General features: G+C 50.7%; 1 protein-coding gene across 2 annotated transcripts; it reads right to left on the reverse strand.

The window, feature by feature from the left end:
- Nucleotides 1–23,556, reverse strand: TRIB2 (tribbles pseudokinase 2). Of its 2 annotated transcripts, none has more exons than XM_069494247.1 (3): nt 23,481–23,556; nt 16,890–17,182; nt 1–1,252 (listed from the first exon to the last, which is right to left on the reverse strand). In XM_069494247.1, the coding sequence occupies exons 2-3, from the start codon at nt 17,042–17,044 to the stop codon at nt 784–786; spliced, it is 624 nt and encodes a 207-aa protein (XP_069350348.1). In that variant the 5' UTR covers nt 17,045–17,182; nt 23,481–23,556; the 3' UTR covers nt 1–783. The 2 variants fall into 2 exon arrangements, with proteins under 2 accessions (XP_069350348.1, XP_069350347.1); XM_069494246.1 differs by having other exon boundaries at nt 21,935–23,556.
- Nucleotides 23,557–23,937: the final 381 nt, after the last annotated feature.

A 23,937-nucleotide genomic window follows, 5' to 3' on the forward strand; every position in this document is an offset into this window, starting at 1 on the left:
TTTCTCCTTCTCCTTCTCTCTACGTTCCCCCTTGAAACTATGATAGCAGTAATGCATCTGGAAGCTTGACTTCAAATAGCTTCCTGCCACAAACCAATTGACACGAAACAGAATAGCTTGTTAGAGGACAGATTTTTTTCCCCTTCAGGGAGCAAAGCATTAACATGTCATTTCCTGACCAGGATATTAAATTGTTTATTTAGAAGAAATGAGTTGAGGAGAGCGGTTAAGAGACACAAACTGGACTTTTGCTTTCTTTTAGCTTAGCACCCAGGTTTCATGTCCGTCTGTGTGCACCGAATTTTTTTTAAGTGAACCCCATTAATTGTCAGATAGGTGGTTTGGCTTGTTTAAAAAAACAAAATGCCTCAGCCAATTTTTCCTTCCCTGAATCATAACAAGAAGTTAAATGCTAACAGTGCCATGCCAAGATGTGTGTTTGAGGCAGAGAGTTTTGATTCTGTCGGGATCTGCAACTCTTTTGGAACAAAACGAAAAGTGGGGAGGGTGGGAGTGGCCCGGCTGTCGAGGGGTGGTCTCCCAGGCTACGTCAGAAAAGACGAGCTCCAGGGGGCTCCCGTCCACCTGACCCCAACCCCCAGCCCACGTCTTCTGCCCCCATGCTACATGTTTAGTCAGCTCCTCGAAGGTGTTCCTTCTCTGAACCAAGAAACTTATGAGTGTGAGTGTCTTTTTTGCTACCAAGGCAGGCGATATGTGTCCCCGGAAGAACTTCTTTCCACTGCCCTCCTGGTACCTGCTAAGTCTCTGTGCGGCGTGAGCTCAGTTAAAGAAAGGGTCCAAGTTCTCTTCCATGTTGACGTCCGGCACCAGCTGGTCAGACACTTCCTTAGCACCATATCCTGAATTCGAGACGCTAAAATCTGTAGAAAACCAAGGATGGTCCAGAATCTCCTGCGAGGTCAGCCGCTCTGAGGGCTCCCGCCGCAGGATGCTTCGGATGAGGCACTTGGCCTTGGGTGACAGAGTCTCTGGAATGTTGAACTGGCCACGCCGGATCTTGCTGAAGAGGGAACTGGGCTCAATGTCATGGAAAGGGTACCGCCCCACCAACATGGTGTACAGCATCACTCCCAGGCTCCACACGTCGGCCGCTTTGCCCGAGTAGCTGCCACTGGTGTTCAAGATCTCCGGGCTCACGTAAGCCGGGCAGCCGTGCTTGTCGGAGAGAGAATCATCATCTCCCCGCAGAATGTAGGCATCTTCCAGGCTTTCTAGCTTGACCCGAGTCCTGCAAGAAAGGGAGAAAAAAAAAAAAAATAAGCTCCCGAGGGTGCCTTGAGATACATTAATGTCATCACCATAATATAGCCCCTGCTACAATGTTTCCAAAGACTCCTCATTCATATTCATTCATTCACTCATCTGACCAGCCAAACATTACTTCCTGAGCACCTGCTAGCTGCCAGACAGTCTTCTAGGGCTTGGGACACATGGTGAACACAGCTGATAAGGTCTTTTCGTGACGCTTACAGTCTACGGGGGATCTCAAACCATTAACAACTAAACAAACCATAAATAACATTATTACCACCCCTGTCTTGGGGACGAGGAAGCAAGAGATTAAGTAATTTTCTGAAAGTCACATTCACGTAAGGACAGGGCTGCACAGGACTCCAATTCAGATATAACCACTGGGAAGCCCACAGCAGCTCTGCCCACAACTTCCGTGCACTCTGGCTAACATGATAGCACACAGCCTGCCAAGGCTCCTCACACTACTTCACTCGCATTTTTGCCCACAACAGTGCTGTCTGTTAGACATGTAGGATTTGACTATTCCATTTTCAGATCCAGACTGCAATACCAAGGTGCAGAGAGTTTGAGTAACTTGCCCAAACCTTTTAGCTGGGAAATGCAGAAGACGTGACCCTACATTTTTCTAAGCTGACATGCCATTGCTCTGCTACACCAGCATCCTCTCTTTAGGACACCGGCAGGAAGCAGAGAATGTTCCAGCAGGAGTGGACTCCCATCACCTAGTCCTGAGGCCAACATCCTACTGTTGAGCCCATCTTCTTTCCCAGATTTCGTGCGGCACTTGTCTCCTGTCCTGCCCATCACACTCCTAGGTTCTGGTCCCTGCCCTGGTACTTAACACCTGACTTAGGTTACCTCCATCTTTGGCCTGTGCCACACATCTGTGATTCTAACTTCTCATGTGCTTGTACGCATGGGGGTGTACGTGAGCGGCGTGAGCCCAAGATCCTTCTCAAACATTCACCTCGCCCACAATCTTCCCCTCTCTGCCCCGCCACTGTAGGACTACGGCAGTTACCGGCGGGAACGCAGGACTCTCCCGGGGGTGCTCTCCTAATTTACCGTGGGAGAAGGTGAGGACCAGGAAGCAGAGTGACTTGTTCACGGCTCACCGAGAGTGGCTGAGGGCTGTCCTCTGCGCCGGGCCCTCAGCTCCCAGCCCAGACTCCCCCTCCTGAGCCCCGGTGCCTCCTGAGAATTCCTGTCGTCCTGCCCTACCGTTCTTTATGAGTGGGAAGTTAGGAATTACTACTTTCCAGTGCTTGAAACTGAAATCCTCCCCCGAGTCCCCTGGCCAGGGCACCACCCTGCAGAGTTCTCGGGCCCATTCCATCATCATCCGACATTGGCTTGCTGCACAGCTGGGGAGGAACAGGGAGCAGCTGGAGTCGGGGTTTAGACAGCATCCACAGTGCCGTGTCATCCGCATGACTTGCTCCCTTCACCTCAAAAGTGCACATCCAAACATCTCCCACGTTTGCCCCAAAGAATCACAAAGCTCAAATGAACAGAAAATAAGAAAGTTGGCTGGAAAAACCACAACGGGGGCTAAAGTCAGAGCTAGTGACTCAAGTCCATCCCCTGCTGCTTTTCCTCTTCCCTCGGCCTGCAGGCCTCAGCCTGGCAGGGTGGCCACCACAGCCGCTCAAAGCCACAGAGGGTGGTGAGGTTCCAGTTAACCCAAGGAGAGCTGCTGGGGGCTCTCTCTAGCAAAAGGCTTGGCAAAATCCCAGGTTGATTCTAAGATCTCATGTTTGGAATTCAGGAGTTCCAAAAATCAAGGAGTGACGACTTCCCCGTACTCATCTCCACCGATGAACAACGAACGGTGTGGTCACGGGGAAGGACACTGGGCCAGGAGCGAGCAGGGCAGGTTCCAGGCCCAGCTCCGTCTCTCACCTGTCGTATGGCTGAGTGACTCAATCTGTTTCTCAGCCTTACAGAAGAGCATTGGAAAAGGTAGTCTTTTTTTTTTTTTTTTTAAATTTATGTGGTTAAAATATACATAACATATAATTTACCATCTCAACCATTTTTAAGTGTACAGTTCATTGGCATTGAGTGCATTCATATTGTCGTGTAACCATCTGGAGGAGGCAGTCTTCAAAGCCCCTGCCAGTTTTAACATTCTGGGATTCTGTAATACACAACAACATATCTTTTCCTTTTTTATTTGCTCACCCAAATTCTATTAAAATCTATAGAATACGTGTTCTTCTGCTGTGCCTATAGCTAATGCTCTATAAAAATAGGAAAGATCTAGATGTGCTGATCTGGAATTGAGCTGATTAAAAATAAATCTCTTTCTTCCACTTGCTTTTTCTAATCTGAGGTCGCAGGTGGAGCGGCAGGACAAGCTTGCTGCTGTCCTGAGACCAGAGGGAGGTGAACCAGAGAAACCCCCGTGCAGAGAGGAGGGCGGGGGAGGGCGGGGCACAAGTGACTTCTCTCACAGCTTCCTCCCCCCACCCGCAGCCTTACTGCTCTGGCCTAACTTCAGGAGTGAGCCAGACACCTCAGCCCCAATTTCACTGTCTTGGCAGCAGAGTAGCTGTGGGAATAATTACCACTGTGGAAGCAATAATAATAATAATAATAAGCTGTCCCATCTGTGTGACAAGGAGCGGTCCAGTGGAACAAGCGCAAGTCTCAGAATCAAAGGATCCAGGTTTGGGGCCGGGTTCCTCTGCCAAAACCCCCCAGTGGTGTCCTGGCCACGTTGCAGGGAGACCCCCACTGCCCCTCCACCGCCTCTTCAGCCACACTCCCTCTTGCCATCCCAGCCTCTTCTCTGATCCTCAAATGCACTGCTTGGCCCTGTCCTTCTGGGGGCCTTTGCCACGTTGCCCCCCCCACCCCCAGCCTGGAATGCTCTTGCCCAGTATGTGACAGCTCGCTGTTGTCAGGTCTCTGTTCAAATGAACATTATTAGAACGGCCTTGCCTGTCCATCCTCCATAAAGAAGCCCCCCTGCCCATCACCATGGGAGACAGGATGCAGTCACATTTGTACGGATTTGCAGTGATACTCTACAGATCACTTTGGTGGCTATCTCAGGGTGGATCACCTTCTTCCCCACCTCCAGGGGCTTGTGGGCATGTGGCTGAAGTTACTTCGTATGTAGAGAACAACACCTATGGCTGCTGCTGTACCTTGAGCACCCGGGCAAAGAGCAGATGCTCAATACAAGAAGGGCAGAGGCGACCACACTGTTAACCCTCGCAGGGAGCCTCAACGTGCTCACCCGGAAAGGAAGAAGGGCCCCTGCTCTGCCCACCTGGCCAGGGCTACGTGGTGGTCAAGTGAGAGATTATGTGAATGACAAGACCCAGGCACCCATCAGGGGAGGAGGGGGAGAGAGATATGATTTCAGGGACCTGGACTGCTCTTGGCCCAGCCTTGTCCGGAGACAGACCTCACGCCCCCAGGCTCTCTGGGCCAGGCCAGATCTGAAGCCCTTTTCCTTTTTATCCCCTTCCAGGTCACAACTTTAGATGCCGACTCTCTCCGTCACCTCTCCCTCCCCGAGACAGCAGTGTCCCCACCTTCAGAGCACCCTCACCCCTGTTCCTGGAAGCCTTCTCCACGTAATAGATCAGGGCCTCAGAAAACGGCTGAGGCCCCCACATTGTCAATATCCCCCCAAACCAGAGTTCACTTTTCTCCTCCCCCTACCTCAAGATGAGGGCTCAGAAGCTACACAGATACTTAATACATTTGAGAACGACATTCAAAGTCCACTCCATGTGCTGCTGAAGTTTGGCTGCCCCAGTGTGGACCCATCCAGCACTTTACCCTCCTTCCCTTCAGAGGCTGGGGTTTTAGTGGGGAGCGTCTGGCCTGCTTGTCACCACACGATGCGGTGGTAGGACCATGAAAAACCCAGATGGGTCAGAGAGCAAAGCGGTGTCTTGCAGCCAGAGAGCCCTGGGTTCAAGTTCTGACTTTGAAAATCATTAAGAACCAAACGTCAAATGTCATCTACGCACTTAATGCCTCCTAGGCATTTACGTACATATTCTCTTTAAAGTCTATGAGATAAGTTTCCAGGGCAGACACTGTGATTTCGTCTGGTGGATGAGCCCAGCGCTCAGAGAGACGGAGTAGGGAGCGGAGCTGGCCAGGCGAGGCCGTGACTGGCGCTCACCTTCCTCAGGCCTCACCCCAGCAGCTGACGGAGGAAACCACACCCAGGGTCGCTCAGGCCAGGGGTCAGCACATGTGCTCCCTAGGGTCAGGGAGAGCTGGTCCTCGGGGCAGGAGCCTGCTCCTTCCTTAGGGGAGTATCTGCATCCCAAGTCGAAGAGAAAAGAAGCCTGGAGGCAGCCGGGCCAGAAACGCTGCACCTGCAGGCATCTCACTGACCTTGCCCCCCCTCGGAACATTCTGAACTTGTTGACATCACAAACAGTCAAGGGTCGAGGCCACCGCTCTAGATTCTGTCTTTAAACAAGGACCTTTCAGGGTGCACATCACACGCCAGGGGAGCAGAGGGAAGTGAGGCTGGGTGGGTCCCTGTGGACTTGCTATGCAACTGCTGGGAGCTGCTGAAGGTCCCTGGGCCTTGGCTCCCGCTCTGGAAGCAGGGCTGCCACTGGCTCCTCTCAGACTGTGCGTGCGGAGTGCACGAGCTCATGTCAGGAAAGGGAGCAGAAATGAATCAACAGTCTCGCAACTGCCGATGGCCCCTAAACAGTCTGGGCGTTGGGAATTTTCCGGGCGAAGGAGTCGATTTCCATAAAGGTCAACAGGAGCGTCTGTGGACCTAGTAATGCCAAGGTCCCACTCACCATTCAGGCATTACAAAGACATTTCTTGAGCATTTTCTCAGCTTGAGCTCCCCCAACCAGGCGCTGGGGATGCAGACATGACAAGTAACACCGGTCCGTCCAGTTTTTGTGAGAATGAAATGTAATAATGCAAGTGCAGCATCTCAGAAGAGCCTAGCACGATGGACCTGGCCAGCGCCAGGCACGTGGGAGCAGATGTAAATTCTGTCACTATGTTTCTTTCTGGGCCTTTTGCACTTGCTCCTCCTCCCGCCTAGAATGTTCTTCCCCAGCTATGTGTCCAGCTCAGCCTCTCACTTTATTCAGTTCTAACTAGGGCAATCAGTATGTACTTCATGGAGGTGGTGGCACCAGAGATGGTCCAAGAAAAATAATTCCTGAAAGTGACAGAGGGGGAGGGTGGTGGTGGCAATTTTTGTGACCAAAAAGCTGTACACGACAGTGCTTATCTCCTCCAACTGCACAGGGGAAGGGACATCTCTTTGCAAGCCACAGCCTAGGGTAGGATTGATTTGGCCAGAGAAGCCAGATCCCTGCGTGCCTTTTGCAAACTGTGCTTGGCACAGGAAGAGAACAGCCTGCTTTGCTTTCGACCTGATGAATGAACACGGCTTACAAGTGGGCAGCCTACGCACTCAGCGACGGCCCAGCCCAGGGCCAGGCCTTGTGTCACCGGACCCCGGTGCCAGGTGAGGAAGCCAGAACCAGCAGCATGTGGTTCCTCTCCCGGCATCTGTGGAGCAGCATGGACGGGCCCTGGGAGCCCCGATCCCCCATTCACTCTCGGCAAAGGCTGGGAAGTTCCCATGGATTGCTATTTTTCAGCCTCAACTCTTCTGTAAATGAGAACAAATAGCTATGTGGCCTGAAAGGGCTCCTCCAGCTTCAAATTCCTGATTTTAAAGTTTCCTTTAATTCTTAAGCTACAGTGATTACAACACATCCTATATGACATCCTAGTAATAATAATCACAGTAACAATAATAATAACGACATGTATTAAGCAGCTACTAGATGCTGGCATTTTTACAGCCTACATCTTCATTTCTCATAACAAAACTGAAAGACAAATAATATGATATATGCATACTTTCCACAAATAAGGAAACTGAGGCACATAAAATGAAATGTCCTAGGCCATATACAGGGTAAGTGAAAAAGCTGAGTTCTGAATCTACGTCAAGAGGATTCTAACGCCATTGCCCTCTGCAAAATACATTCTAGCACCAAAATCACAGATTTACTGGGTGTCAGAAAAGAGAAGCTTTTAAAGGCAGACCCTGAGTTGATGAAGACAGACACGGTGCAAGGTTGATTCAGCATTAGATCGGGTACAAAACCATCCCATGTGTTATCTAATTGCTACAGCTCAGGCGGTACACAGAGGTGGATGGACCTGCCCATTAACTGAGGCACAGAAAGTGGATGTGACTTCTCCAAGGCCACCTAGCAAGTGAATGGCAGAGCCGGGATTCAAACCTAGGTTTTTAGCGTCCGAGTTCAGTGTTCTGTCCACAATACCAAAAATGGTCTCCACAAGCAAATCATGCTTTGCTTTGAAACCTCTAAGCATCTCCCTGGGCTCTTGGCAGGAAGAGACCAGGACAGGGTGGGCCAGGGTGGGGCTGAGCTGAGCTGGGAGTTCAGCCAGACAACGTGGGCCTGGCAGGGATGGGAAGTCCGGTGGCCTGAGGTCAGTGAAACCCAGGGAAGTCACTGAAGGCCATGTGGTCGAGGGGTGCAGGCAGGCTAAGGGTCAAGGGAGAAAGGTCAGCTGCGGCCAGGTCTGGCCTCGCTCTGTCCATTACTGAAAAGTACCCCCGGCAGCCAGTCCAGTGGTGTAGGCAAGGGGCCCACCGGGGCGACTGCTAATGGGGGCCCAGGGAAAGATGGTCCTGGCACCACGGTGGGCATCACGCTGACCTGGCTACCCCCACTGGAACTTGACAGCCCCTTAATCTACGCCAAACAAACTGTCACTCATGGGATTCTCTGTTTCACATGTGCACAGGGTTTTCCAGAAGTCACCTCTGGAAGCCCCTCTGCACCAGGTCCTGTGGATTCAGTGAACTGCCCCAAGTCCTAGCCCAGGTGGCTCACAAAGTGGCAGGGAGAGCAGCAGGTAAGCCCTCAGGGAAACATCTCAGGGCTTCCCAGCGGAGGGCGAGAAGTCCACAGGGAAGGGGACAGAGGGGAGGGGGTGGTGGCATGAGGCTCTCATCAGGTACAACACCACACAACCTGGGAGTGGGTGTCCCGCAGTGATCTGCTGTACGAGACCACTCCAGCTTAGAGAGAGGACGGAGCTGCTGGGAAACAGCACAGTTGGGATGAGAAACTCAAGCTGACTCCAGCACTCAGGTGTTTCCACGGCACCATCTGCCCAGCCCGACTGGCGCTGTCCACACGCAGGCTCACATTCGCGCCCCTGAGCAATGGGGAGGAGTCACCGGCCTGGCACGCCTCCCCACTGCCCCGGCACACATCACACGAGTGCAGCCTGTGGGCTCAGGGGCTTCAGCGGGAAGTGCGTCCTGTCGCCATGGGAACAGACAGGGAAACCCCAGACAGACAGGGCCCTGCTAACAGGAATTCCTCATCAATACGCCATTCACCGCTGGCTGCCTGCATCCAGACATGGCTCCTGAGGGACCCCGCCTCCCCAAATCAATTGATGCACCACTCAGAAAAGCTTGCGCAGGCTCAGTGCTGGCCAGGAGCACCCAGAGGTGCCACCGCTGCTGCAGCAGTGTAGCTTAGACTGATTCAGGGTCCAGAATGTTCCTGTCCTTGCCCCAGCAGTGGAGTGGGAGCAGGACTCAGGGATCCCTGTAAGTGTGTCTGTCCACATGCTCCCTGGGCCGCACGGGGCTGCTCCACTGGGCAGGGAGCCCTCGGCAGCCCCCTCAGGTACGTGCTAGGCACAGACTCCACCAGGCCAGGGAGCCAGAAAACCCGGGTTCTGCTCTTGGTCGTGCCACGAAACGTTTGGAACCTTGGGTACACACCTTCCCCCCCCATTTCCTTGTCTGTAAAGATAAAAGGGTTGGGTTTAACCCCTGCTTACCCACCCGCCTCTCCAATCCTACTGCCACAGTCCGAGATTGAGCCACATCACCCTGAAATGGATGCCCAGCCACTGGTCTCGCCACCCTGGGTCCATCCTCCACCTGAACGTCCACAATCAGAAACCTGTCCCTACAGAAACTCCTCAATGTCTCCTCCTGGAATCAGGGCAAGTTCGAGATCAGAGGCAGGTATCCCTGACCCTAGACCTCTGACACACGACCCTCCGGCAGCATGTCCCTCCCGACACACAGCTCCTTTGCTCAGGTGTTCGAGACCCTCCCATCGCCTCCGTGATGTGAGCATATTCCACACCCTGCTCCACTGCTGGAATCGTTAAACAAGGTCTTCTTCATTAGGCAAGGTTTCTCCTGTACTGATTCTTGCATCACCAACACCTAGCACTATAAGGACATGTAGGTGCTTAAAACATGTTTGCAAGAGAGTGTGTCCCCCATGCCTAAAATCCCTCCAGCTCCAACATTCCATCTGGAGTTCAGGGCACCCAGGCATGACTCTCCTCGTGAACTACAATGTCTATGTCCGAAGATATTTCAAATACGTTAGACTCTGTTCCCAGGATTCAGAGAAATGCCCAAGAGTGCTGAGTAAAAAACATTTAAAATGGGTTTCCATCCACTGTCTTCCACTTTCAATACAGCTATGGGATTTTTCTTATAATATTCACGTCTGTGGGCATAAGGGGCTATTCACACATCCATTCTGTCAGTTGTCTTTCATTCAGTACGTAGTTGTGATGCTAAGTCCTGTGCTAGGCAGAGGGGAGAGAAAGACAAATGAACCCCATCTTACAGTTCCATGTTATGGGGTTCCATCCAATCCCATAAAATGGAACAACAGGGCCTATCAGGACTGCCCGTGGGGTCGGCTAATTGGTGGCCCCGTCAACGACTGCTCAGAAAAAACGAGGACTGAACTTTATTCAGGCCCTGGCTGGTCGGGTCCTCCTGGGGGATGCTGGTTACCTAACTGCGTGAGAAAATCCTTTCAAAGGGTTCCGCGCAAGGGGTGGTGTTTTATCTGGTGTCTGTTTCCCGGAGCCAAACTAGCCTTTGAGAGCCTACGCTCAGGAGCCAGGTCTCCCGGGTACAAACTCTGGGTCTGCCACTGATTAGCTGTAAGACCTTGAGCCTCAATTTCCCCACCTGGGTAAAATGGAGGTAACAAGGTCCCTTAATCACTGGATTTAAATTGGTTAATTTAAATATATCAGCTAGTTAGAATTAAATTAGTATACACATTGTAGTTAGAACAGGGCTTGGCACATGGAGGGCCGTAGGTATTATTTCATTGAAATGTAAGTCTTCTGGAGCAGAGTTTGTTTCCCTGGGCACTGAAGTATCCTCAGCACCTAAAATAGTGCCTGGCACATAATAGGTGCTCAACAAATATTTGTTGAACAAGTGCTTGAGTTTCCAGGTTGTTGGGTTATGAGGTGCAAAGCCATGTGATGATGGCTGATAGCAGTAATGACAACTGTGTTGTTAAGTACCTGCAATCAGTGCTGGGCTCTGTACCTACACTGTCTCTAAGCAATTTCAGGGAACATAGGCCAAGATCATAGGGCTAAGTGGAAGAACCAAACAATCTTACCACTGCGCCTCTGACCTGCTTGTTGGGGGCCTCATCAGCTAGTTTATTAACTACAAGTACTAAACAGCCCAGCCAGAAATCCTGCCGAAGAATCCCTACTATTTAGTCTACGTCTAAGCACAGAACCCTGAGGAAGCTCTCCCCTCTCTGACTGTGATTAGAAAAGCCCTTCATGAATAAAATTACAACCTGCCACAGACACTGAAAACAGTGTCTTAAATAAATGTCACTTTTGCATAAATCATTAAATCAAAATGGGAATGATGGGTTAATTTCTCACTTAATGGGGAACTTTGAAAATAGCTCTCTTTGAAAAGGTGTCTCCACGGGGGATTTACAAGTTTTCTGGGCTCCAGGCGATGACCTAGATGCTAATGATCTCTACTTATCCCTGCCTCTCTCTCGTTGTCATTGGAAGCCAACCTGAGCTGCTCCTACCCAAAAAAGACTTTCATTCCCTCAACAAATAGCAAGGCCCACCATGTTCTAGGAGCAGTGAACATGAGCCAGCCCCTGCCCCCAGGAAGCTCCCTGTCCAGCAGGGGCACAGGCCAGCCCAGAGATGCACAAATGAACCCTCAGAAGAGTAGGGGACAAGCTATGACAGATGTGAGGGTGTTACGGGAGGGAGGTCCTTATCCATCCCAGGGGTCGAGGAGGGGAGGCCAGCCTTCCCCAGGGATTAGCAGTGCCTCAAGTACACAAAGGTGGTCCTTCCCAAATAAGGGAAGTCAGGAGCTGTCCCCGTAAAAGCAGAAAGGTAAGGTATTTTTCTAAAAATACAAAGAGACCTCAAGTTGAAAAACTGTACACAGCTATTAATGAAAGAAAAGCTGAGTCTGGTCCCCGGGCTCCAACGCCTGCCCTCTGCACTTCGCTAGATATTGAAACCTCATCAGAGGCGGGGAGCAACGTGAAGATCTGAAGCCAGAGCCAATCTAGAGACCACACCTGAGAAACAGAGCCTTGACCTCCCGCCGCCCCGCCGCTCAGGGAGGGACAAAGGCCTCCAGCCCACCCACGGGGAGGCGCAGGTCTGCACATCTGGGCAGGCGGCCTTGAGAACACCAAGAGCCCCAGGGCCGCTGAGTGTCCGCAAAGGGTCCCAGCTTCCATCCCAAAGAGGCGAGAGTCACCGGCTTCCACAAAGCAGAGGAAGTGAAACCTGCCACGTCAAGAGATAAAGATCTCCTCGCCAAAGAAGAAACACGTAAAGAGCATGTTTCTCAGTTCACATGGGCGCTTCTGTGCAAGGAAACGTCAACACTGAACTGGGACCGGGGTGTGTGTCGGGGGGGAGGTGGCAGGAAGCCTTGACCAGGGCAGAAATCCGGCTGGGCGAGGGCAGGCAGGGGGTGCTGGGGGAGCAGTGCCCCATCCACCTTCGCTAGGCGGCCCAAGGGGGCACCAGCTGGAAAGTGCTCTTCGCCCCCCAGAGTCAGTCAGGGACCTGGCCTTGGTGACACAAAGAGCCACCACGTGCAGAGGCAGCTATGGCTGATGGACGTGCCACGCACCAGGTTCACCTGTGTTGATTCATTTGCTTCTATGAGGAAAGTCTTGTCACTTCACAGATGAGGCAGTCTGGGCACAGAGGTGAGGAAACCCGTCAAGGTTAAGTCTCCTAATAAGTGCAAGAACAGGAACCGGGATGCAGGGGCACCTCTGACTCCACGTGGCAGTCACAAGCCTTCTCCCAGCTCATGCCTCCCCTTGAAACAGGGGGCCTCTGAGCACAGGCCGGTCAAGCAGATCACCCCAAGAGCACAGCAGGCAGCGCGGGGCTGGAGGGAGCCGGGCGCCCTGTGGGGATTTGGGCACTTTCTTCTATCAGATTCAAGGCCCGGCCTGCAGGTCAGCCCCTCTGGCTCACACAGAACATCTCAGATTTTACTACAGCAACTGTGGGTGCAAAGGGTGTGTCCAGGCGAGTTCAGTTAGGGTTGGGGGCGTAAACTTCCTCAAAATGCTGCTCAAGGCCTGTAGGCCCTGAGGTTTTTCCTTTCCAGCAGTGCAAACAGAACCGAGGCTCTGCCCTGCAGGACACATCCCAGGGATGAAGGAGAAGCAGCAGCCCAGGCATGCAAACAGTGGCCAGGCCTGGAGGGACCCTTCCCTCCCTGCACCAGCCTGTGGCCATCTCCGGGGCACAAGCAGGTGGCCCTCTGGTCTTTCTGAGCATCACGTTCCACAGTAGGTGCATTTGACTTGCTGGTCACCCTCTCAGCACTAATTTAATGATTATAAACAAAAGGAAGAAAGAGGATACAGCCTAAATTTCAACCCCTGCATCACGAGGTGCCACTCTTCACAGAACAGGCTGCCAGAGAGAGCGACTCCATTCTTTGGAAACCCACTGCGCGCTGGGAACTGCTCAGCCATAGTGGCACTGTTTCATCCACTCTGGGTGCAGCTGCCTCTTCATGAGTGCCTGCCCTGCCCGGCGCAACACGGAATCATCTCATTTAACCCTCATAACTGCCCTACCTTTGGAAGGAATGCCATTATTATTTCTGCTTTGAGGATACTGCAGCTCAGAAACATTAAACAACATATCCAAGACCACGTAGCTAAAAAGTGGTAGACTCAGAATCTGAATCTAGAACCCAAATCAAAGTAAAATGGAAGCAGAAGAATCTGAGCTGCTACCAGTTCAGCCCAGCAGCAGAAGGTGCACCGGCGTCAGGTCTGAATACAACGTTGGGCATCATCTACGTCTGTGTGCAAAGCTACCCATGGGAACTGGACTTAAAGCGCTGACAGTTCCACCAAGATGTTTTCACGGATGGCCACGGATGCGGAGTTACAGACGGCTCACTACCCAAAGCCTGGGCGCAAGGTGTCTGCTCACAGGCAGGTCTTGCTCTGCACCGGGTGGGGCTCAGGCAATTTTATGACATAATGCCTGCACCTTCGGTCACTTCCAAGATCATCAGAGAGCAAGCAGCACATCCTTGAAAGAGAGAAGACGGACGTGGAGAAGAGGTGTGTCACGACTGCAGGGTTAATAAAGCACCCCTCCCCCAAGTTTCTTCTGGGCTTTTTCCCCATGGGACCAATGAGTAAAGGGTTAGAAACAGACCCTGACTCTAGGGTTTGACTTTTCAAAAGCCTTTCAAATTTACCCATTGCTTCCTCACGCTTTCAATGTCGTTGAGAGAGAAGGAAGCTTTAGATCTACCCAAAGTGATGCAATTAGGAAGGAAAGTGAGGGCAGCCGGCATCACTGGCTGCTCCAGTGATGTCCCAGGTCCCCTGAGGCCTGGCTTACCCTGTGCCCCTCAGGAAACGCTGGCAAGGTCCTCCGTGGAGCCACTACCCACCCAAATAACAGAGAATTTGCCGTGAAACTCTATTCTGCCAGGAAGCAGAGAGGGAGAAATAACATGAGTGTAAAAACCAGAAGTTTCACCTTCGGGAATCAAGAGGTTAAAAAACAAAAGAACAACAAGAAGAAAAAAGGCTAATATTTCCCTTTCACAACAAGTTGACGGCTGGGGTTTAAAAAAAAGTTCCTATCAGCTACTGCTTAGAACATTTACAATGTCCTTGCAGATAGAAGCGACCTTCTCAGAGCTACCCAGACAGAGACACTCGTCCTGTTCCAGAAAGGCAGGCCCACTGGGATATCTGTGTGGCATGGGACAGAGAAAGAGCTCTGGGGGGAAATGATAGGATTTCCAGGCTGGCTGCACCCTCAGACTGGCCATGTGACTCTGAGCAAGGTCGCTCACCCCCGGGGCGGCCGGTGACCTCGCCCATCAGATGCAGGGCTATCATTCTCCCCAGGGTCCCTCAGGGCCGTGATAAGCCAAGGCTGCCCACGAGACAGCGGCACTGTGTGGCCCAATGTTCCCAGACACGCCACCAAAGGGTGACGACGACCAGCTCCCTAACGGTCCTTTACATTTTCTCTTAAAGTTGGAAGATGCTCTTGACAATGAAGGATTTCGCTCTGACACGTTTGCTCCAGAAGTTGCTCCGGTTTCACGTTCACATCAGATAGTCCTTTCTAGTTCTCTCTGGAAACAGTCACGCTCTTTCACAAAGTCAAACAACTCCCCACCGAAGGTCAGAGACCCACCGTCCTCAGATTGGAAGTTTCCTGTATCTCGATATTTCTTCTCTGAGTCCTGGGACATCAAGAATTTTGGCTTTACCATGACACACTCCTTGGGACTCTGATACATCTTCTCATAAATGAGAAGCAAGGCCTGAGAGTAAAAACCCGCCCCGGCGATGGTGAGGTCCGACCTGCACCTTGGGGCAAGTGCATTCGCCTCTGGACCTCGGCTCCTGGCAGCCACACAAGAGAGCTGAAGCGTGGACCCTCTGCCACCTCCCCAGTCCACTCCCATTACAATGTTCCACGACTTGGGACATCCACCCCCCTCTGCTCATTTCATAAGAATGTATTTGCTACGGGGGTGTGACCCCCTGGCCATTCCATCCTTCTACTCACTGACGCCTGAAAATTCCTCTCTAAGGAGACACAATCCAAGAGGACGCTTAAAAACACAAATCCCTCTGAGAGAGGGCGTTTGTCGTCCTCATGCCCCCTGGCAGGCAAATGAATTACTTGAGAGCTGACTTGCTGGAGAATACGGCCTGACTTCTGCTCATTCCTGTCTGCAACTCTGAGACTGACCGCACTGTGCTTGGAGCCCTCATCTGTACAATGGGCATGATGATACTCGCATCTCCAATGTGTATATAGAATTAAGTTAAGCTATAAGCTTATGGTAAAAGGTCAATAAATATTACTTCTTTATTTTTGTAGGTGCAGTTAGTAAATCTCCAAGAAAGGTAGAAAACAGAGGGGTAAGAGGGTCAGTATACCACTGGGGGTTGGCATATATTTATCTTCCAAACGAGAATATTCAAAGCAGCACATACCTGAACGTTGTCACTTGAAAAGACCTTCAAGCCAATACAACAGAGCCATGAAAACAGGAGGATGAGGCGCATGAGGCCAGGGGAGGGGTTGGTGGAGCAAGTGGACAGGGACAAGATCACAGAGGGTTGTAAAGGCAAAACCTGGATAAGGACCTGGGTCTCCAGGGTCCAAGCAGAGGTATCTAAGCTGCAGGAGAGAAAAGCGCCCCTTCTTCCGTTAGTAAATAAAGATATCCTTGAGCCAAGACCAAGGTATCAGCTGATCTCTACAAGAGGTAGAGCTTCCTGCATAATTCCTGGACTACATTGAGCAATGACTATAAATCTGCTGCCTCCATCCCTCTAAAAAAAAAATCACATTCTTAAAAAGAAAAAAATGGCTCAAAGCAGTTCTGACAATCAAAGTCAGCTGAAGAGAAAGCAGGCCCCCAGTGGGGTCTGCTACACGGAACGTAGCGTTAGCAGCAGAACTATGAATAGAACCCAGATGCCCGGCATCCTGTCCAGCTGTCTCCTGAAATAACCAAGACCTTCACGGTGCCGTGCACCCGCATAGGCAGCTCCTTCACCTGGAATGCCAGTCCTCCCCACACTGCCCATAGGACAGTCATCTGTCAAGTCTCGGCTCCAAAATATCCTTTCCCATAAAACCTTCCTTGACTCTCCAAGTCCAACTTAAAACTGGCATCCCCTGCCCCCCCCCCCGCCCTCATCCGACCCGGCGCAAACTGCTATTTGGTGCCTACAACACTTCCTTTATAGGCCAGTTGACTATCTGATTCATTTTGATATTAATAGTACTGAGAATTGTGATTAATACATAATGTACGTTTAAGGAATAGCTACTGAATGAGTGAATGAATGAATAAATTATAAATGACTGATTCTAGGCACTGAGTGTTCTGAAGGTAGAATTTTCAAAACCCTGCCTTGACTGACATCGAACAGGCCACACAGCTTTGCAGCCACCTTCAGAGTTCATGACACGAAACCATACCTATTCACCGGGACACCGAATATCCTGGCCCCTGCCCTTTGAACACTGGATGACACCGTTAGAGTGGTGGCTATCTGCTTTCCAAGGGCACTTATAAATTGCAATAGTCACTTCCCTTTTGTCCTCCTAAGCCTCCTTTCCCTCATCTGCACAATCGGTGGCAAAACATGCTCATTCCAGCGTTTCAAGCAAGCCATCAGAAGCAGCCTATCAGAGTACACGGTCTGGACAGGAATGGGACTTACCTCTCCTCGTCCTTAAAGATGAATTTCCGCAGCTTGAGGTCCCGAAGCACCAGCCCCCCGTCGTGGCAGTGGGCCACCGCTGAGGCAATCTGGTAGAACAGTCTGGCCGCCTCCTCCTCCCTCAGCTTCTTGCAGGTGCGGACGAAGGAATGCATGTCCCCATAGCTCCGCTCAAAGAACACATAGGCTTTGGTCTCACCCAGGATAATTTCAGTGATTTGGTTGATGTTGCTATGGGCAGACAGGCAAAAGCACGGCGCCAGGGACTCCTGGTAGCAGCTGATATCAAACACCTAGGACAGGAATAAGACCAGAGTCACAGGTGCCTCTTGCACAACCAAACCACACAATGCTGACACTTCCTTCTGGCGTGGGCTTTTGAGATGACAGAAGATGCGGTCAGCTTAGACCCAGATCATACTGGCCGTGCCTTCACCCAGCTGTGCGGCTCTGAACAAGTCACTTGACCTCTCTGAGCCTCCAAGTCCTCATGTGTAAAACTGACAAATGACACTTGACTTAGTGTTAGGAGGATTATATGAGAAAATATAGGTAAAAGTGCTTTGCAAAATGTAATACAGTACACAAATGATTAAGTTGTATTATTTTTCTCTCTAGCCCAATCACCCCTGTTTATAGAACTGAGGCAAAATCTGGGAGAAAGTGGCCTGCCCAAGAGATAACAGACAAAATCTCATTTACCTTCAGCAAAACAAAACAGAACAAAAAAATGCACATCAACAGGCACTATACAAAATATTAGCAATTGATAGATTAAGTATCTAGATTTTGCCTACTGGTTATCTAATTCAGTATGTTCATCTTACAGATGTAAGAACTGAGGCTCAGAGAATGAGCCAGAACTCCAGCCCCCAGTGGCAGGGCTAGGAATAGGACAGTCTTTCTTAATAAGGAAGCTGACTTGCTGCTGTCTCTCTTCCCTCCACAGATACATCTAACTCAATGAAACAGTTATGCAATGATTTTCTATGAATCAAAATTAGCCTGCGAAATGCCTCCTCATCGTGGGCTTGCTTAAAAAGACAATGCACTGTCAATACCTTTTAAAACAGACCTAACAGAAATTAACGCTACAGAGAATTTTTAAGGTTATTAAAAACAAACAAACAAAAAAAAAGCTTTCATTCATTTCAAGACCTCCACAAATCAGAAATATAAGTCTCTGGGTTTGGAATGTGGTTTTCCTATCTGCCTCGGAGTGTGGATAAGATAGATCTATTCAGTGTTTGTGCATGAGCCAGGGGCAGGCGTGGGTGTGCTTTGCTGGAAAGCATCTAAGGCAGGAACACCCAAACAATGTACTTTGTGTTATCAGCTCACAATCATTTAGCTTCTTCAATCGCTTTTTCACTAGTTAAAATATACTCTCCTTGGCCATCATTTTGCACTGTGGTGGGGAAAATGCAGGACTGGAAATCTCCAACCTTGAGGCTGTAATCCTGGCTCGGCTACCAATAATCTGGATGAGATGGATAAAGAGCTTAGGGTTACTGGACCTCCCTCCTCTTCACAAAATGAAGACGTTGATTTAGAACACTCTTAATCGTTTTTGTTTTTTTTTTTTTTTTTTGGTCCTGATCTCACATAAAATCTAATAAAAGCCTTGTCCCCTCTTAGCTGACAATGCCCATTCTCAAATGCATGCACAATACTGGATTCATTTTAAGAAGATTCACAGACCCTCTGAAGCCCACCCAGGGACACGGGCTGCCATTTAAGAATCTGAGTTAAGTCGCTCTGATCTTCAAAAAATGAATTAAAAAAAAAATCTGTGAGTCAAACAGGGGTAGTAAGAAGCTAAGAGGGCTGGTGCTAACCCTGCCGAAGAAGCAAAGTTAACAGGAACGTTGTGAATGAACCATAATGAGGCATCTCAGGAAAGCGGCACAGCTGCTGCCACTATAACCCAGAATTTAAGAATGAATACTTCAACATCTCCAGAGACCACAAATCACACCCTGATACTGTCAAATGATGACCTAAGAGCAGTGACCTCAGAGGCCTGCTCAATTAGGAATCTGAAATGCTTGAGTCAACTTTAACACCCAGACTGCAGGCAACAGACACTCAGGGAAGCCTCAAAAATTTCAGAGTAATAAACACTTTGCAGTGGCTAACGTAAACACTCTGCATTATACAATGAGGATGATGTCTTCTGAAGCACCAAGCTGCAGGTTCTATCAACAGTGCTCATAGAGTTATGATTATTTATAATATACTTCCTGTTCCAGGTACATTTAAAAAAAATAAAAGGTGAATTTTGCTCAGCACTTTTGGCCTGTTATCCTGCCCCACTGTTGAAAAACTGAATGGACATAGAATCAAAAAAAAAAAAACAAAACCTAACATATTCATGGCAGTTTCAAAATGCATACATACCCTTTGTAGAAGAGACCAAATTCTAAGATGGTGGACAGAGTATGAAAAATAAAATGAGTACTTATGTTTGCCCAAATGGGAAGGAGCCAAACTTTCATTAGTAGCTATAACATGCATTTATGGGCTTGGATTCGTATTTAAACCATCACCTTCAAGTGCAAAATCAAGTCATAAGCCTGGCTGCCAGCTTTTCTTACATGTTTAATTTGGAGCCTTAGTTATATAATGTGACAGTTCAGATAAGGCAGTAAGATTAGACAATCATTAATAACGTTTGCAAAAAAGTACCCATTCTGCCAAGATAGCAATTATGTCAATCTGCACAGTAGCTACCAGCATTTCCATGAAAACATACAGTTAAAGACTCCCTAAAGCTCCTTCCTTCATTTGCCTAGTAAAAGTAGGCACATGGAAACAATAAGAATCTTGATTATTTTGTTTGAATTGACCCTGGAATCTCTCTTCCCCCAAAGAGTGTCCTACTATACAGTCCTCTATGATAAATAGCATCTTTACGTTTGATCTGTTTTTGCAAAGACTTTCTTCTTTGGTCAACACAGAGCTAGGAAACATGAACCCTGTATTTTAAGACATCAAAAGGAACTGGATTCAATGTGTAGATTTCACTGAGCCTTAAAATAAGCTAAGAGCCCACAGTATATCTCAGGGTAGTTCACAGAAGCAGTCTTATAAAACTCACTTGGAGCTTCTTAGGATATATACAACTATGCTTGTATAAGAAGTCACCCACGTCAGCTTTGGTATTAAGTCAGGAAAACAGAAGCTGCTGTGTCTTAAAGGGATGACCTCTGTCAAGCAGAACAATGACACTGCACTTAAATCCACTTGCAGCCACACTATAATTGGTGAGGGGCTGATTCAATCTTTGCAATAACTAAACCAACAGATTAAGTACAGTTTTAGGCCAGAGACCAAGTCTGCAAATGACACTGTAAGGTCAGCCCAAAGTGAAATATGTCTTGAAGAATTTGAAGGGAGAAAGAGCAAGCAGAGGCCAGAGTCACCTCTGATTTTAAACAAAGAAATAACAGCCAGATGTTCCTGCAGAATCTGGCTGCAGAGTCCCTTTGCTTAAAACCATCTCCAGCCTTTGAAAAATATTAAAATGCTGTACTGAAGTTGAGCAAAAGCAGTGAAAACACTCACTGTTGGGTGATTGTGCATACTTTATACAAGAGTGGCAGCTCTGTGGAATTCATTCATTTCAAAGGATGACTATCCTATTGTGCAACCTTGCAGGACTTCTGAGAATTCAATTGAGCTCTGAATAGCCTACTGAATTTTGGTTAACCGGGCACAGTTGCTCTGGATCTCAATAACTTGCAGAAGATGCAAAATACCAAATGCTCAGTACAAGCAAAGAGCAATATTTAAAGAGTCTCCGATTTCCCCCCACGGTCTGAACTGAACAATCACAAAACTGGAGATCTCCACTAAACCCAAATTTTGCAATGAAATACTCCAGTCCAGGATGAAATAAGCCAAGTCCACAAAGCAGTCTGTGGTGAATGGCCAAAGTGTGATGCATTATTGGAGCACAGCTGTGCACAGTGCCCATTTAAAAGGCAGCATGGGTCCCCACTCTTCCCTTACCAACCGCCCCCCAAATATAGCAAACCTAAAATTGAGTGACAATGAATTCTTGATCTATGCCCAATTCTGGGTAGTAGTATATGCTCCACTGTAGTCATTTGTTTTTGCAACTATTCCAAGTTCATCCCCTTGTCTGGGGCACTGTGGGTGCACACAAAGATACACAGACACACTCACATACACAAGCCAGTCACTGTTCAGGGTCAAAGACAAAAAGAAAACTGAAGTGTCTATCTCAGTATTAGCACTACGAATCCCTGGGGCTCCAAACGCTAGCCTAAACCTTACAGGAAAAGGTGTATGGAGGGGGAGGAGGAGGGGGGTGATGGGCAGGCAGGGAAGTCCAGAGATGAGAAGAAGCCGAGACCAGAGAGAAAGACCCAAAGGCTTCACTATTAACCCGAGGATGCGCCTGCTTTGATTTCCACCCCAGCCCTCCTTTCAAGGCTCTCGGCAGCAGAAAGGTCTTTGTAAACTCCTTCCCAGCGCTGGGCCCCAGGGCTCAGCCTGAGGGGACACCTTTGTGTGTCTCTTTTAAAGGGCACCTTCGGAACAAAGGTTTAACACCTGCACGCTGCTTAGAACAATGGCTGCGAAAGAAACCAAGCCATCGGTGTCTTAAAATTAACGGGGGATTCCCTGCTCCACGTTGCAAGGGGAGGGGACTGGACACACGAAGAAATCCCCTGGGCGGCGGGACCCGGCCTCGCGCAGAGACCCTCGAGCCTTCGGGAGCACGCGTGTCCGTGGCACCCGCGCAGTCCCGCCGCCCTCCTCTCCCCGGGCTCTCCCCAAAACGCCCCCGCTGCAGCCCGCCTCATTGTCTGAAACGGTCTAAAAACTTCGCAACTAGTCGAACACGAACAAATAAATGAATAAATTCATTTAACCAGGCCACGGATAATTATCCTGCGAATCTCCCTTCCCCAGACTGGAGGGCCCGGTGACCTCCCGCCCCCTCCAGCCCCCACTGAAAGGCCGGGGTATCTTTTTAAAAGACAAAAAGCAAAACCAAACCCCGGGCTCCTTACCTTGCACACCAGCTCCTCTCCGCTGTCCAGATGCACCGCACGAAAAACGTGGTCTCCCTCCAGAGGTTCCAACAATAAGTATTTCCCGATGCAAGAAACGCAATGCGACAAGTTCGGAGTCTCGGGCGGGCTCGGGGAGCCGAGGTTCGGGCTGAAACTCTGGCTGGGCTCGGCAGACCTTATAGACGACAACTCCTCGAAATCCTGGGTTTTGTTCCGCGATCTCCCATATCTCGCTATTGTGATGGGGGTAGACCTGTGTATGTTCATGAGTGTGGGGATCGCACGCGACAAACAAAAAACCCGCTGGAGAGAAGAGTCGCTGGCGAGTGCGGCTGCAGGCGCCTCCGTGCCACGGGTTTAAAAAGGAACGCGAGGGGAGGGGAGGGGAACGGGGCTGCGTGGAGCAAGAGTTAGAAGCCCCCGAATGGGCGCCACCGGCACCTCGTCTGCTCAGAGCCGGCTCCCGCTCCCGGGGTGACTCGGCCGGCAGGCAACTCGAGACCTTTTGTTACCCCAGAGCAGCCAGCAGTGTGCAGGGTCACCGCGCTTTTAGTTTCTCTCTCTCTCTCTTTCCCCAGCGTGGACCCAGATGAGCCACCGGACTGCTAAGGTGGGAGCCGCAGCGCCGGGCTTCCCGAAGCGATCCCCAGGCAGGCTTCCGAGTCACAGACGGGGCGGAGGAGCCGGGCTGTAGTTTGTGCCGTCTTCGGGGAGCGCACGGCCGCGGCTTGGTCTCGACGCGTTAGGAACCAAACAAAAAGAAAAAGGAAATAAGCACGGGTCTACCGGCTCGCGACGCGCGCCAGCCAGAATCCGCGCTGCACCCCCTTTTTTGGTGGAAAGGGTGGGGGGCGTGGAAGGGGGGTGCTGGAGAGGTCTGTTACCTACGTTTTAACTGTAGATGGCGTCTGAGGCTTTTCCAAGATCGCCAGGGCTCTCCAAAAATTAAACAAACAAACAAAAAAAAGAAAAATATCAAGGGAGCATTTAACTTGGAACGGTCAGCTTTGCCAACAAAAGATTGCAAAAGCCGGGCACGGAGTTGCGGCGCGGGCCGGGCGCAGGTACCGCGACAAAGCCCAGGGCTTGGCCCGCCGTGCCGAGGTCAGCACAGGCTCATGCTGTCGCCGCTCACTCGCGCTCCGGCTCTCCCTCCGAGAGAAGCGAGAAGTGCAGATCGGCGGCCTCCGATTCCCCGGCACGCGCTTCTGGGGGTCCTGCGGGTGCTGGAAGGGGATGCGTCCCCGACCGTGCCAACGCGCGGCGTTCCTCTCCCCCGTTCCCGCTGGAGAACCGATCTTGCCTTGGAATAATTTGCAACCACTCCGTCTCCCCCTGCCCTGAACCCGAACTGCCCGTAGGGGTTTGTTTTGGAGAATATTGACGGCCGGTCCTCGTCTTCTTTTATTTTTTTCTCGTCCCCCAGAGGTAACAGAGGACTGTGTATTTAAAAATTAAAGGGGATGGCCGACGGTGCCCCAGGCCAATCCCCGAGCTCAGCACGCCCGCATCTCCCGGCTAGGCGGTATTAATAGTTACTTACGTGGCCGGGGATCTCGGAGCGAGCGGGCCGTGTGTGCGCGTGTGTGCGCGCGCGCGCCTCGCTCGCGCTCGGGCTCCCCATTCAATGTCACCGACACATTTCCACGGAGCCTCCGCCCCCCCGCCGCCCCCGCGACTGGCTCAGCCCGGAGCCGGCCCCGCCCCGCCCCCGCCTGGGCCCCCCTCATTGAGCCGGGCGCCCATCAATCAACCTCGCTGCTGCCAGTCCCAGGGCTGCTCCCCGCGCCAGCCGGCGGCGCGGACGGCTGCCACTGCCATTGCAGCTCCGGGCAGGGGCGCCTGCGGTGGTCTCGGGATCCCGGGACGGCTGGGGCGAAGTAAACAAAGTGCTATATCCTTCCGCTGCCCGCGGCCTGGGGCTGCCGCACGCCTGGCCCCGGCTGCGCGCCCCGCTGGGACTGCCGGGCAGGGGCTGCAGGCCGAGACCGCTCGCCCGT

Source organism: Eulemur rufifrons, chromosome 19 (assembly GCF_041146395.1).
Source record: "Eulemur rufifrons isolate Redbay chromosome 19, OSU_ERuf_1, whole genome shotgun sequence".
NCBI classification, from domain to species: Eukaryota; Metazoa; Chordata; class Mammalia; order Primates; family Lemuridae; genus Eulemur; species Eulemur rufifrons.